The following is a 12,816-nucleotide window of genomic DNA, read 5'->3' as shown; positions in this document are numbered from 1 at the left end:
CCTGTCCCTAGTCTATTGTCCTTCAGGGCGCAGCCTCCTCCAGGAAGTCCTCCCTGACTTCTTCCTATATCTCCCCACCCTCACACCCTCTCTGTGTCCCTGGCCATCCTCTGGCTTTCCTGGTTTGGGGACTGAGCTGCAGGCAGTGCGATCTTTCCCGCACCCTGATTTGGGAAGGAAATGTTGCCCCAAGAGCGGAACCCCCACAACAGTCTTCTAGAAACACTTGGAGGCCAATCACTGGGATTGGCTTCTCTTCAGCCTCTCCCTGGTGTTGACCAGTCCTGTCCAGGAGGGAAGTAGGCTAAAGGGCCAGGCAGTTGCCAAATCTGTGACTTAGGAATCTGCTGGTTCAACAAGTTGGAAGAGGAAGTGGTGGGGAAAGGAAGCAGCCGATGGGCTTGGCTGAGTCAGCTGTGTGCCCCCAGCCACGTCTCCTGTTCCCACCACCTGTTGCTCAGACCTGGCTCCCCCAGGCCTGGTCGGGGCCTCCTCCCCACGCCTGTGCCACGTGACCTTCCGCAGCCCCATCCCCAGGACCTTGGGGGGCGGGGCGATGTTCCTCCCGACCAGCTCTACCTGATAGGAATGTAATTCCAACATCTAGGCAAGGGACAAGCAAAGAGGAACAGAAAGAATGAAGTGAGATTAGTTTTGGTGACGTATTTCATGAACTCAAATATATTTCAAGTATTATCATTTTAATTGGAGCTCAATATAAATAACTTTTAAAAAGTGTTTATTTATTTATTAATTTTTTAGAGAGGGGACCAGAGGGATAAAGAAAGGGAAGGAAACATGAATGTATAGTTGCCTCTCTCACACCCCCTACTGGGAACCTGGCCCGCAAACCAGGCATGTGCCCTGACTGGGAATCGAACCAGCAACCCTTTGGTTCACAGGCCGGTGCTCCATCAGTATAAATAACTTTATTGCGAGATTTCACATTCTGGGGTTTTTATTTTTCTTTTTTTGCACCAAGTGTTGGAAATCTGTATTTTACACTCACAGCAGCTTCTCACGGAAGAAGACTGGCCACGTTGCAAATGGTCAGTAGCCTCGCGTGGCCAGTGGCTGCCACATGGGGCAGGTCAGAGCCAGAATTCCTCAGAATTTAGACCCTCTACAAAATTCTAACACGGAACAGCTGGAGCCCTGTACTCCTAACATGCCGAGGTTCTGGAGTGACATTCTAGAATCCCATGATTCAAATAGTCATTCTCTAACATTACAGGGTCTTTTTGGTCACACAACCTGTGACTCCAGCCTTCTGAGATCCCGGGACCCAACACTCCAGCCTCCAGAGAAGGAGCCTTTGACCTTGATCAGCGGTCCCCAAATTCCTGCCCGTGAGTCAACCCCGGCCCACCGTTTCTTTTTTTAAATAAAGTTTTATTGAAACACTGCCATGTCCAGGCAGTCTGTGGCTGCTCTATGCTACCAGGAATGTTGAGTAGTTGTGACAGAGACTGTGAGTGTCCTCCTGGCCTGCAAGACTCTAAAACACACTCTCTGTTCCTTTACTGAAAAGGTCGCCGACCCCTGATCTGGAAATTCGGGGACTCTAAGGCGGGTGGCGGTTTTTTTTTTTTTTAACATTTTATTTTTTTATCTTTAGAGGGGAAGGGAAGGAGAGAGGGAGAGAAACATCAATGTATGGTTGCCTTTCATGCATCCCCTGCTGGGAACTGGCCTGCAGGGAACCAGCCTGCAACCCTGGTATGTGCCCTGACTGAGAATCGAACTGCGTTTGTCTGGTTCGCAGGCCCGCGCTCAATCCACTGAGCTACACCAGCCAGGGCTCGGGTGGCGGTTTTAAGGATGTCGACTTAATGGTTGTACTTTATAATTGACGCGTACGTCCCGTACATTCCTTTCAACGAGTCAAACATCCCATAGAAATATATTGTTCCGGTTCAAAAGCGCTTTCCCTGTCTTAACCAGTCACCCTTTTGGGCTTCTAGAATTCCATGAAACTGCAGAACTTCATCCTCTTTTGGCGAGCGTGGTGTAAAGTTTCATGTATTTATTGCTTTCGCAAACTGTCAAACATGCCTAACGTAAAATTCACCATCAACGGCATTTAGAATATTCACCGCACTGGGTGGGTGCGTCACCACCCTTCAAGGCCAGGCAGGCACGTGGTATTCGTGCAGAAGGAAAAACATGGGGCCGTCAGGATGTCTGGCATGCCTTTATTCACGGGTGGGCGAGCCACGCACGCTGCCAGCTGCGTGTCTGTCTGCATGTCTCATGTCATGGTCCCTGCTCCCCGGCGTGGCACCTAGCGTGGCACCTGTCCCCTGGCGTGTCTCTCATGGTCATCCCCCCAGCAGGGAGTCCCTACCTGTTTAAGTACTAGAGGTGAACACAGCCGGGAAAATGCCGGAACTTTATATAACATAACCTAATTCTGCACATGCGAGCCCACTTCATGTTATGGGAACGGTTTATTGGACCCAGTGTCAAGGCTATGAGAACACTGGTTATCAGGCCCCTCCATGGTGATGGGAACTCTGCTCCCCTTAGCTACCCAGACACCGGGGCGAGGAAGCCAGACTGCCTCCACTTACCCTACGGTCAGCCTCACCACGGTCTAGTTCCAGGACACGCTTGTCACCCGCAAAGTAACCCTCCCACACACCTGTCAAGCAGTCACTGCCTGGGGTCCCTCCCTGCCCCCAGCTCCTGGCAAGCATTAACCTGCTTTCTGTTGCTACAGATTTGCTGTCAGAATTGAACCGGCTGCGTGTCAATTTCACGTGGGTCAATTTCACAGCTTTCTAGGGAGTCCTCATTCGGAGGTCCTCCAGGAGCCGATGGGCAGAGACCCTGTCTCAGCCGGTGGCATCTCTGAGGCCCAGGCCCCCAGCTTCAGGGATACCAGAAAGCTTTAATCTTCCAGAATCCGAGAAACACATGCCCTGAGATTCAGTGGCTGAGGAGTTTATTAAGATCAAATGATCTGTGCCCTGGCTGGTGTAGCTCAGTGGATTGAGTGCGGGCTGCAAACCAAAGGGTCGCCGGTTGGATTCCCAGTCAGGGCACATGCCTGGGTTGTGGGTGGGCCAGGTCCCCAGTTAGGGGTGTGTGAGATTCGACCACAGATCACGTTCCTCTCCCTCTCTTTCCCCCTCCCTTCCCTTCTTATCTAAAGATAAATAAATAAAATCTTCAAAAAAATAAAAGAGGTCAAATAATCTGTAAACAATCTTTAAGTTTACCAGATCAAAGGAAGTCTGAGCTGATAAAAGTTCCCTGGGACCTCCCCCTCAGCTTCTTCCATTCTTATCTTTTTCTGACCAAAGAGGGTTCCCACAGAAGAGGCCTCCTGGAGGGGGGTGGGCGTGGAAGGGGGGGAGAGGGCATGGTTGTCTCCACAGGGGGTCTTGGGGCCCGGGCTCAGCCAGGACAGGGTCCCCCAGAGAAAGACTTGGAAACGCCCCAGGTCACCTAGCAACTTCCAGTCTCCTGTGTCAGAAAGAGCTTCCTCCAACAGCCTGCTCTTATTCTCCCAACAGCCAGAGAAATGTATCAACTTGTGCCCTCAGCCTCCGAAGCACTGTGACCACCCTGGGGTCGGTCCTCACCCTAACCAGCCCTTGGGGGCCTGCGTGGGGGCGGTACAAACTCAGAGACTGGAAGAAACCACCTAGGATGGCCCGAGGGTAGAAATTCCTAACTAAAAGCCCCTCTGGGGTGAGACTCATGTCTTGGGCCGGTAGGTTCCTTGACAAAGGTCAGTCTTTGCCTTAAGCAAGCCAGTCTGTTGGCTTTTTGCAACGTACCTTTGCAACATCAGAGTGACCTTTTCCCAGTCCCCTCAGGGGGCACCCACTGGCCCGGGTGGAGACCCTCATTTTGTCATGTCCCCCGAATTCCCTCTCTTGGTGCTGAACGTATTCATTGTTACTATTAGGTACTCAGCAGTGGAGAGAAGTAGGTGTGTCTGCAGTTTACTTGTATCTTAATCCCCAGCCAAGAATATGTTTACTGATTTTAGAGAGACAAGTGGGAAAGGGAGAGAGAGAGAGAAATATGGATGTGAGAGAGACATCGATCGCTTGCCTCTTGAACCTGCCTCCGCCGGGGATAGAACCCAAAACCTAGGTATGTGCTCCGACTGGGGATCAAACCTGCAACCTCCAAACAGCTGAGCCACCCGGCCAGGGCAACATCTTCCGGTTTCAAAGTTGGAAGACTGAGGCCCACAGAGGAGACAAGACTTAGCTGTGCTCTGTCTGGCTCTGAGGACTTGGACTCTATAATCAGCAGTCTTGGCTTTCTTTCTGGAGGTCATCGTTACCGGGGAGACCCGAGTAAGGGGGATTCCCCCTCTTCAGTTCTTGCCTTGCTTGCAAGAGAAGAATTCAGGTGAGAGACAATACGTATAGTGGAAATGAGACAACAAGTTTATTTATGGAACACACACTGGAGCTTGAAGCTGCAAGCAGGCAGCTGGCCAGTGTGAGTGACCCATTATTGGGGCTTCAGGGGTTTTATGCTTGCAGCCAGCTTCTAGGTTGCCCCTCCTCTTCCCCGCTCCAGACTTTGGGGCGAATGCACAGGGTCGAAGGTGTTCTCCCCTCGCTGGTGGGAACGATGCAGGCAGCATTTCAAGGGCTCCCTCCGCCTGCGCTATCGCCGAGTTTCTGTGACGTCGGAACCCATGGCCATCTTAGTGGCCCAGGCCCAGGACTGCTGAATTCACGGGCGAGACACGTCTTCCTCCCCTTCCCTGCCTTGGTTTGCCATCCACAATGCCTAACAGACAGGGCCCTGAACTATCCCTCAGAACAAGAGAGTAAAGACAAACACTTATGTGTCCTCGGGGCTCTGTGCAGGGCAGACAGGAAGGGCGTGAACTCAGAGGCTGGGGGTTGGTGCAGAAGACCTCCGATGGCCTTGTGGGGACAGCCAACACCTCCAAGCCTCAGAGATGCAGGTCTGGCTTCCGGGAAGCCGGTGACACCGACTGGGGTTGAGGACACTGTCCACTCTCGGGCCGCCCAGCCCTCTCCGACCTCATCTGCTGCCCAGTAATTTGGGGACGTGTGAGTCACACAGGACAAACACACTGTGGGAGAGGACACTCCTGTTTTTCCCGGTTCTGAAGATTTACCATGTCCTGTAGGAGTCCTGGCCAAAGGGACACACTCCCAGGAAGCCACCAGGCGCCAGACACTCCGGAGAGACCCCAGCACCCAGGTGACACTTTGGTTAAACTGGAGACCCTCCTGCAAGAGACGGTAAGGATGGAGGGAAGGAGAAAAAAGGAAGGCGGGCGGGTATTTCACAGTCTCAGTTTAGGAGATGGATTCTTTTCAGAATCTGGGCATCAGAACTTGAATTTGAGCAATGGAATCTTAATCGCTATCACTGGCATGCACGTCGGAACCCCAGTCCCTTAGTTAGACTTGGCCGGCCCAGCAGAAGAGTGTGGCAAAGGACCCAAATGGGGGGGGCACATTCAGGGGTCCAGGGGACAGTCCCTCTCAAACCTGCACCAGCTGGAGAAGCCACCAAATGGCCCCGTGAACCAGCCCTTCAACTTAAGAAAGGCCCTTTAACTTTTCCTGTGTCACATACACAGAAAACCACACACGTTGGGACCGGCAGCTCTGTGTGTCCCCAGGTAGCTGGCACCCGGGGTTAAGAAATAGCAGGACCCCGGTCCTAGAGTCTCCTGTGGTCCTCAACTCCTGTCACTACCCCCTCCCCCATAGAATTCTCTTGCTCATAAAAAAAAAGTGGGTTTTTTTTGTTTTTGTTTTTTTTTAGAGAGAAAGGGGAAGGAAGGGAGAAAGTGAGGGAGAGGAACATCAATGTGAGAGAGAAACATCAGTCGGTTGCCTCATACATGTCCCGGTGAGGGACCACACCCAGAACCCAGGCCAGTGCCCTCACGGGGTATTGAACCCACGACCTCTTGCTTTGCGGGATGATGCCCAACCCACTGAGTCACACCGGTCAGGGCTCCCTCACCCTTTTTTGAACTTTCCGTGAATGGGATCATCCAGTCAGTTCTCCCGTGCGTCTGGCTCTCTCCCCTCCACAGGACGCGCGTCCACGTTGGTTCTCAGGGCCACACAGCATTCCACAGCGTGCATAGCCCGTGGTGCGTTTATTCCTGCTCCCGCGGGTGAGCACCGGGGTGCTTCCCCGCCTGGGGCCGCCGAACGTCCCAGGGCGCGTGTTTCGGTCTCTCTTGTGCGTCCAGCTTTGGCGGTTTGTGCCCCGTGGTTTCCCAGAGCAGCGGCTCCAGCCAGACCGGCTGACAGACAAACAGCCGCGAGCTCTTTCTCCGTGAGGATCGGATAGAAAGCCGAGTGACCCCTTGGGGGGTCTCTGTGCCTCAGTTTCCCTCTCCATTCTTTTACTCGCCAATTATCAACTACGCACCCGCTGTGTGCCCGATGCCTGACACAGCAGGGCAGAGCTGAGTCTCTGGGAAGCGGGGAGGACAGCCCCAACCCTGCCATTCTGGGACCGGACGGTCACAGTGGGCACTTATTCCACAGGGTCATTATACAGGTTGCCCCCGTCACATAATGGGTGCTCCGTACGTGTCATCTATTATTTAAGTCGTTATAAAATACGAATCACGGTAGTTACGATTGAGATGTTTTGCAGATAGAATTTATTGTATAAAATAATAATGCGGCTCATCGATGATCATTAAGGGACCTTTAGTCTTAGGCCGGTGCGTAAGGAGGACACACCGGGAATGTGGGCCGATTTTGAAGCCGGCGTGATGGCAGGGGGCGGGGCGTGCACGGGAGGGAAGCAAACGTAAGATGTGCGGAGCGGACGAGGTGAAGGGAAGACGCGGGGGGTGTGGGATGTCCCCATTTCTGTCTGAGATATGAAGAGGGAAAGAACAGCCAGAGGCCGCCTGGCTTGAACTGAATTTTTTAAATAGTTTTTTTTATTTTACTTATTTAACTTTAGAGGGGAAGGGAAGGAGAGAGAGAGAAATATCAATGTATGGTTGCTTCTCACGTGGCCCCTGCTGGGAACTGGCCTGCAACCCAGGCATATACCCTGACTGGGAGTCGAACTGCGGTTGTTTGGTTTGCAGGCCTGCACTCAATCCAGTGAGCTACACCAGCCAGTGTAGTTCCCGAATTTTAATTGCTGAGACCTGGGGAAAGTGGGGAGAGAGGACACACCCAGAGAGCAGGCCGTGGTGACAGATTCTGACACTCTGATGACTAATGCTCACCATGAGGGAGAGAAATGTTGACAAAGCATCGGATCCCTAGGCTGCCGATCACATGCCCGCACTGGGGGACCTGGCCCGCAATCCAGGCACGTGCCCTGACTGGGAATGGAAGGTGCGACCTTGCAGTTCACAGGGCACCGCCACTCAAGCCACTGAGCCTTACCAGCTGCAGGGCAGGGTTTGAATTTTTAAAGCCCTCGCACATTTTCACTCTAGTGATGAGAATAATACGAAAACAGCCCTGGCTGGATACTCGGTTTTAGCATCCTCCCGATACCCCAAGATTGGAGGTCTGATCCCCTCTGGTCAGGGCGCCTGCAAGAAGCAACCAGTGAGTGCGTAACTGGAGCAACAAATGGATGCTTCTCTCTCTCTCTTTCTCAAGTCACTACATTAAAAATAAATAAATAGCCTTGGCTGGTGTAGCTCAGTGGATTGAGCACGGGCCTGTGAAGCAAAGGGTCATGGGTTCGATTCCTAGTCAGGGCACATGCCTGGGTTGCAGGCCAGGTCCCCAGTAGGGGGCACATGAGAGGCAACCACACATTGATGTTTCTCTCCCACTCTTTCTCCTTCCCTTCCCCTCTCCCTAAAAATAAATAAATAAAATATTAAAAATGAATACATAAATAAAAATAATATGAAAACAGAGTGCCAGACTTCAGACAGATACACACAAAGGGGCTACTTAGCTTTGAATCCACCCCAAGCCAGTGTCCAAGCCAGTGTCCAAGCCAGTAGGGGAGAGGCCGTTGCCCCAACTTCCCCTCTGCCTTTCCTGTTGCCCAGCAACCCTGGCCGGAGCTCTGCGGGGGGGGGGGGGGGGGCGGGGCGAAGCCGGCCTCTGGAGTCCGCAGAGCCTTGGGGTTGGGCGGTTCTGACTCGCCTTCCTCTCCTGAGCCCCAGCTCTGTGCCAAGGCCCTCCCCAAACTGGCGAGGGCCAAGGTTCACCTGGGTGGCTGTCAGTTCTCAGACAAGGAAATCAAGAGCAAGACAAGCTAAACCGAAATCAAGTCACAGAACCTGGTGGGGGGCTCAGCGCCCCTGGCTGCACTGTCTCCCGGATCTAAGATTTTTTTGGATGATCATATTCTAGGGCCTGGAGCTGTACCTAAGGCTAACATAGTTCGAAACTCAGATCTGTTACTTGCTTAGCTGAGCGATCGTAGGTAAGTTACTTAACTTCACTGTGCCTCAGTTTCCTGGTCTGCAGAGTGGGCTATAGCAATGGTGTTAAGATCAGGGGGTTGTTACAAGGATTAGATACTATAAGATATTTAAAGGTGTTTGGAGCAGTGCCCAGCACGTAACGCGGAGGACTTCATAAATGATGGCTTCTAATAATAATATTCATAGTCAGCCCTGGCTGATGTGGCGCGGTTGGTCGGAGCGTCGTCCCATGCACCAAAGTTCGAAGGTTCGATTTCCAGTCAGGGCACATACATGGGCTGTGGGTTCGATTCCCCAGTTGGGATGTGTACAGGAAGGCAACTTCTCGGTTTCTCTCTCTCTCTCTCTCTCTATCTCTCTCTCCCTTCCTCTCGCTCTAAAAGCAATGAAGAAAGGATGTGTTCGGGTGAGGGTAAAAATATATTAATAATCACACCGACAACAATAGTTACTGCTGCGATCAATCGAGTCGCTTCTCTGCCCGGTACCCTCCCATCCCTCCCGTTTCACGCGAATAAAAGATAAAGTCCTGCATTCTAGCACACACAGGTTTTTAAAAAGATGAGAAAATTGCTACAGAGTTTTGTTTCCGTTGCACCAAGATTCAAAAGAACCAAGTAAGCCCTGGCCGGTGTGGCTCAGTGGGTTGAGTGCTGGCCTGCTAACCTAAAAGTCTCCAGTTTGGTCCCTGGGCAGGGCACAGGCCTGGGCTGCTGGCCAGGTCCCCAGTTGGGGGCTTGGGAGAAGCAACCGATCAATGTTTCTTCCCCTTTCTTTCCACCCCCCATTCCCACCTCTAGAAAGAAATAAATGGAAATTTTAAAGAAAAGAATCAAGCCATATACTTGTGCTGTGAATACATATCAAACTTTCTCTCTCTTGATGGATATTAAGATTCTTAGAGAGCAAGAAAGAGAAACCTCAGTTTGTTGTTCTCTAATTTGTGCATTTATCGGCCGATTCTTGTACGCACCTTGATGGGGGATTGAACCCACAACCTTGGCATATTGTGAGGATGCTCTAACCGGCTGAGCTACCTGGCCAGGGATCCCAGTAGTTTATTTTTATTTTTTATTTATTGATTTATTTTTAGACAGAGAGGAAGGGAAGGAGAGAGTGGAAGAGAAACATCAGTGTGTGGTTGCCTCTCATGTGTCCTCCGCTGGGGACCTGGCCTGCAACCGAGGCATGTGCCCTGACTGGGAATCGAACTGGTGACCCTTTGCTTCACAGGCCCACACTCAATCCACTGAGCCACACCAGCCAGGGGGATTCCAGTAGTTTAAAATCTGCAGTTCTGTGTTGCTAACAGGTGCGTGTTCTAACCTGTCAGTGTTCCAGAACTTCATTGTCCAGTAAGGCAGCCACTAACCCCGAGTAGCTATTTAACTTAATGAAAACTAATGAACAAGGGCAAGTTTAGTTTCTCAGTTGTCCAGGCCCAATTTCAAGTGCTCAGTGGCCGCAGTGGCAGGCACAGATGCAGACCATGCCCACCAGCGTGGGCAGTTCCCCAGGGCGGGCAGGGCTGCTCTGGAATTCCAAAGGGCCAGTGGCCAGGGCTCTGATAGTCTCACGAGTTGGATTCCAAGGTCTCGACTCACGATCGCGTCCCGGCATTGTAACATTCCAGAATTCCACGATACTCCCAAACTGGGGTTCTAACACTGTCACGTGTTAGAATTTTGGAATGAGCCCAGCTGATGTTCTGACACTCCCAGTCTAGAATTCCAGTATTGTAACTGGGGTTCTAGGCTGGAATATTCTAGAATTCCAAGATGCCAACGAGCTAGAACCAATGGTATTTCTAGAATTCCAATACTCGAACACGCTGCGGTTCTAATGTTGTCGTATCCCGGTGTCTTTTTTTTTTTAAATGATAATCTCTTTTTTAGAGATTTTATTTATCTTTAGAGGGGAAGGGAAGGAGAGAGGGAGAGAAATATCAATGTGTGGTTGCCTCTCCTGCGTCCCCTGCTGGGAACTGGCCTGCAACCCAGGCTTGTGCCCTGACTGGGAATCCAACCGCGGTTGTTTGGTTCGCAAGCCCGAGCTCAATCCACTGAGCTACACCAGCCAGAGCCTCCCAGTGTCTTTCTTTTTAAGAATATTTTATTTATGTATTTTCAGAGACAGGGAAATGGAGAGAGAGAGAGGGAGAGAAACATCAATTAGTCGCCTCTCTCATGCTCCCAACTGGGGACCTGGCCCACAACCAAGGCATGTACCCTGACTGGGACTCGCACTGGTGACCTTGCGGTTTGCAGGCCAGCGCTCAGTCCACTGAGCCACACTAGCCGGGGCCTCCATTTCTAAAATACTGAGGGGCTGGAGTGTCTGCACGGAGCATCCCCAGGGCCCAAGGGTTTTCATCACTGAGGTTTCCTGGCTTTTGCCTCCCGTCCAGGTATCCGGGGCCAGGATGGAGAACACTTCTCTCGTCTACGAGTATGGGCACTACGGCGATGCTTTGGATTTCCCTGTGGACTGCGATGACGGCACCTGTGTCTCCGTGGAGCCGCTCCGCGTGGCCTCCCTCTTGCTGTACGCCGCAGTCTTCCTGGTCGGGGTGCCGGGCAACGCCGTGCTGGCCTGGGTGACCTGGAAGGAGGCCCGGCAGAGGGTGGGCGCCACCTGGTTCCTTCACCTGGCCGTGGCGGATCTGCTCTGCTGTGTGTCCCTGCCGGTCCTGTCCGTGCCCCTCGCCCAGGGAGGCCAGTGGCCCTACGGGGCAGTGGGCTGCCGGGCCCTGCCCTCAGTCATCCTGCTGTCCATGTACACCAGTGTCCTGCTCCTGGCTGCCCTCAGCGCGGACCTCTGCCTGCTGGCCCTCAGGCCCACCAGCTGGGCTGTGGCCCAGAGGGCGTGCCGGGTGCAGGTGGCCTGTGCGGCGGCCTGGTCCTTGGCCTTGCTGCTGACCGTGCCCTCAGCCGTGCACCGCCGCCTGCACCAGGAGTTTTTCCCGCCCCGGCTGGAGTGCGTGGTGGACTATGGCGGCTCGGCCACGGCTGAGATCACCGTGACCACCGCCCGGTTTATTTTTGGCTTCCTGGGGCCGCTGGTGGTCGTGGCCGGCTGCCACAGTGCCCTCCTGTGCCGTGCAGCCCCGCGCTGCTGGCCACTGGTCACGGCCGTTGTGGTGGGCTTTTTTGTCTGCTGGGCCCCCTACCACATTCTGAGGCTGGTACTCACCGCGGCGGCTCCACACTCCACGCTCCTGGCCCGGGCCCTGCGGGCCGAGCCCCTGGTTGTGGGCCTTGCCCTTGCTCACAGCTGCCTCAATCCCATGCTCTTCCTGTATTTCGGGCGGGCTCAGCTTTGCCGGTCGTTGCCAGCCACGTGTCGCTGGGCCCTAAAGGATTCATGGAGCCAGGATGAAACCGTGGTCAGCAAGAAGTCCACCAGCCACGACCTGGTCTCAGAGATGGAGGTATAGTCCAGAGGAAAACCAGTTTCCATCCTCCTATCCCATGTCGCAAATCTGGCCTCAGGCACAGGGAGATCCAGGGCCTGGATGATACTGTCATTTATTCCGTTATTCACTCAACAAACATTCATTATGTACCTGCTATGTGCAAAGCCCTATTCTAGGGACTGGGCTGTAGCAGTGACCAAAACAGACACCAATCCCTGCCCTTGGGAAGCTGACATTCTTGTAGAAGAAGACAGACAATAACCAAAGAAATGAAGAAATAGGGAATGTGCCCCTGCGGTAAAGTGAGATTTGAGGCAAGGTCTGCTGAAGGGAGACAGGAGGCATGTTTAAGTCTGGAGAAAAGCATTTCAGGCAGAGAGCACAGCACATGCAAAGGCCCTGAGGCAGAATGTGCTTGGCATACTCCAAAGGATCATGAAGAGGCCAGTGTGGATGGAGCAGAGAGAGCAAGAGGGAGAGTGGTGTGAGAGGAAGCGAGAGAGGTGCGGGGCTGGTTTGGGGGGACAAACTTGGAAAGCCTTCTAGTCCATAGCAAGGTGTTTGGGGATCTATGGCGGTGTCCTGAGCTACTGAGACCAGGTGAAATACAAAGCACCCGATTAACTTTGAACTTCAGATATACCATAACCACAAAGATCTTTGTAGCCTGAGTAAGGCCCATGCAATGTTTGACCCATCGTTAAACTAAAATATTGTTGTGGATCTGAGATTCAAATTTGTTTTTTGTGTGTGTGTGTGTGTTTTCTGAATCAGGCAAACCCCATTCCGAGCAGAGGAGGGTCCTGATTTGACTTAGATTTTAATGGGACCCCTCTGGGCCCTGGTGGAAACTGACTATGGCGGAGAGGAGAGGGCAGTGAGGTGCAAGAGGGGATGGTGACTTGAGTCAGGGTGACAGCGGCATGGCTGGTGAGAAGGTGACAGGTTATGGATCAGTTTTGAAGGAAAGATAACACCCAAGCTCCAGAGCTTGGTATTAAACACC

General features: G+C 52.7%; 1 protein-coding gene across 2 annotated transcripts; it reads left to right on the top strand.

Annotated features, from left to right (window-relative positions):
• The first annotated feature begins 4,981 nt into the window (after positions 1-4,981).
• Positions 4,982-12,538, top strand: C5AR2 (complement C5a receptor 2). Of its 2 annotated transcripts, none has more exons than XM_037155129.2 (2): positions 4,982-5,249; positions 10,803-12,538. In XM_037155129.2, exons 1-2 carry the CDS (start codon positions 5,124-5,126, stop codon positions 11,829-11,831), a joined length of 1,155 nt encoding a protein of 384 aa, XP_037011024.2. In that variant the 5' UTR covers positions 4,982-5,123; the 3' UTR covers positions 11,832-12,538. The 2 variants fall into 2 exon arrangements, with proteins under 2 accessions (XP_037011024.2, XP_037011025.2); XM_037155130.2 differs by lacking the exon at positions 4,982-5,249 and adding an exon at positions 8,113-8,394.
• The last annotated feature ends 278 nt before the right edge of the window (positions 12,539-12,816 follow it).

Source organism: Artibeus jamaicensis, unplaced genomic scaffold (assembly GCF_021234435.1).
Source record: "Artibeus jamaicensis isolate MK-2021 breed Jamaican fruit bat unplaced genomic scaffold, CSHL_Jam_final contig_1526, whole genome shotgun sequence".
NCBI classification, from domain to species: Eukaryota; Metazoa; Chordata; class Mammalia; order Chiroptera; family Phyllostomidae; genus Artibeus; species Artibeus jamaicensis.
This window is presented reverse-complemented; position numbering and strand designations above follow the sequence as displayed.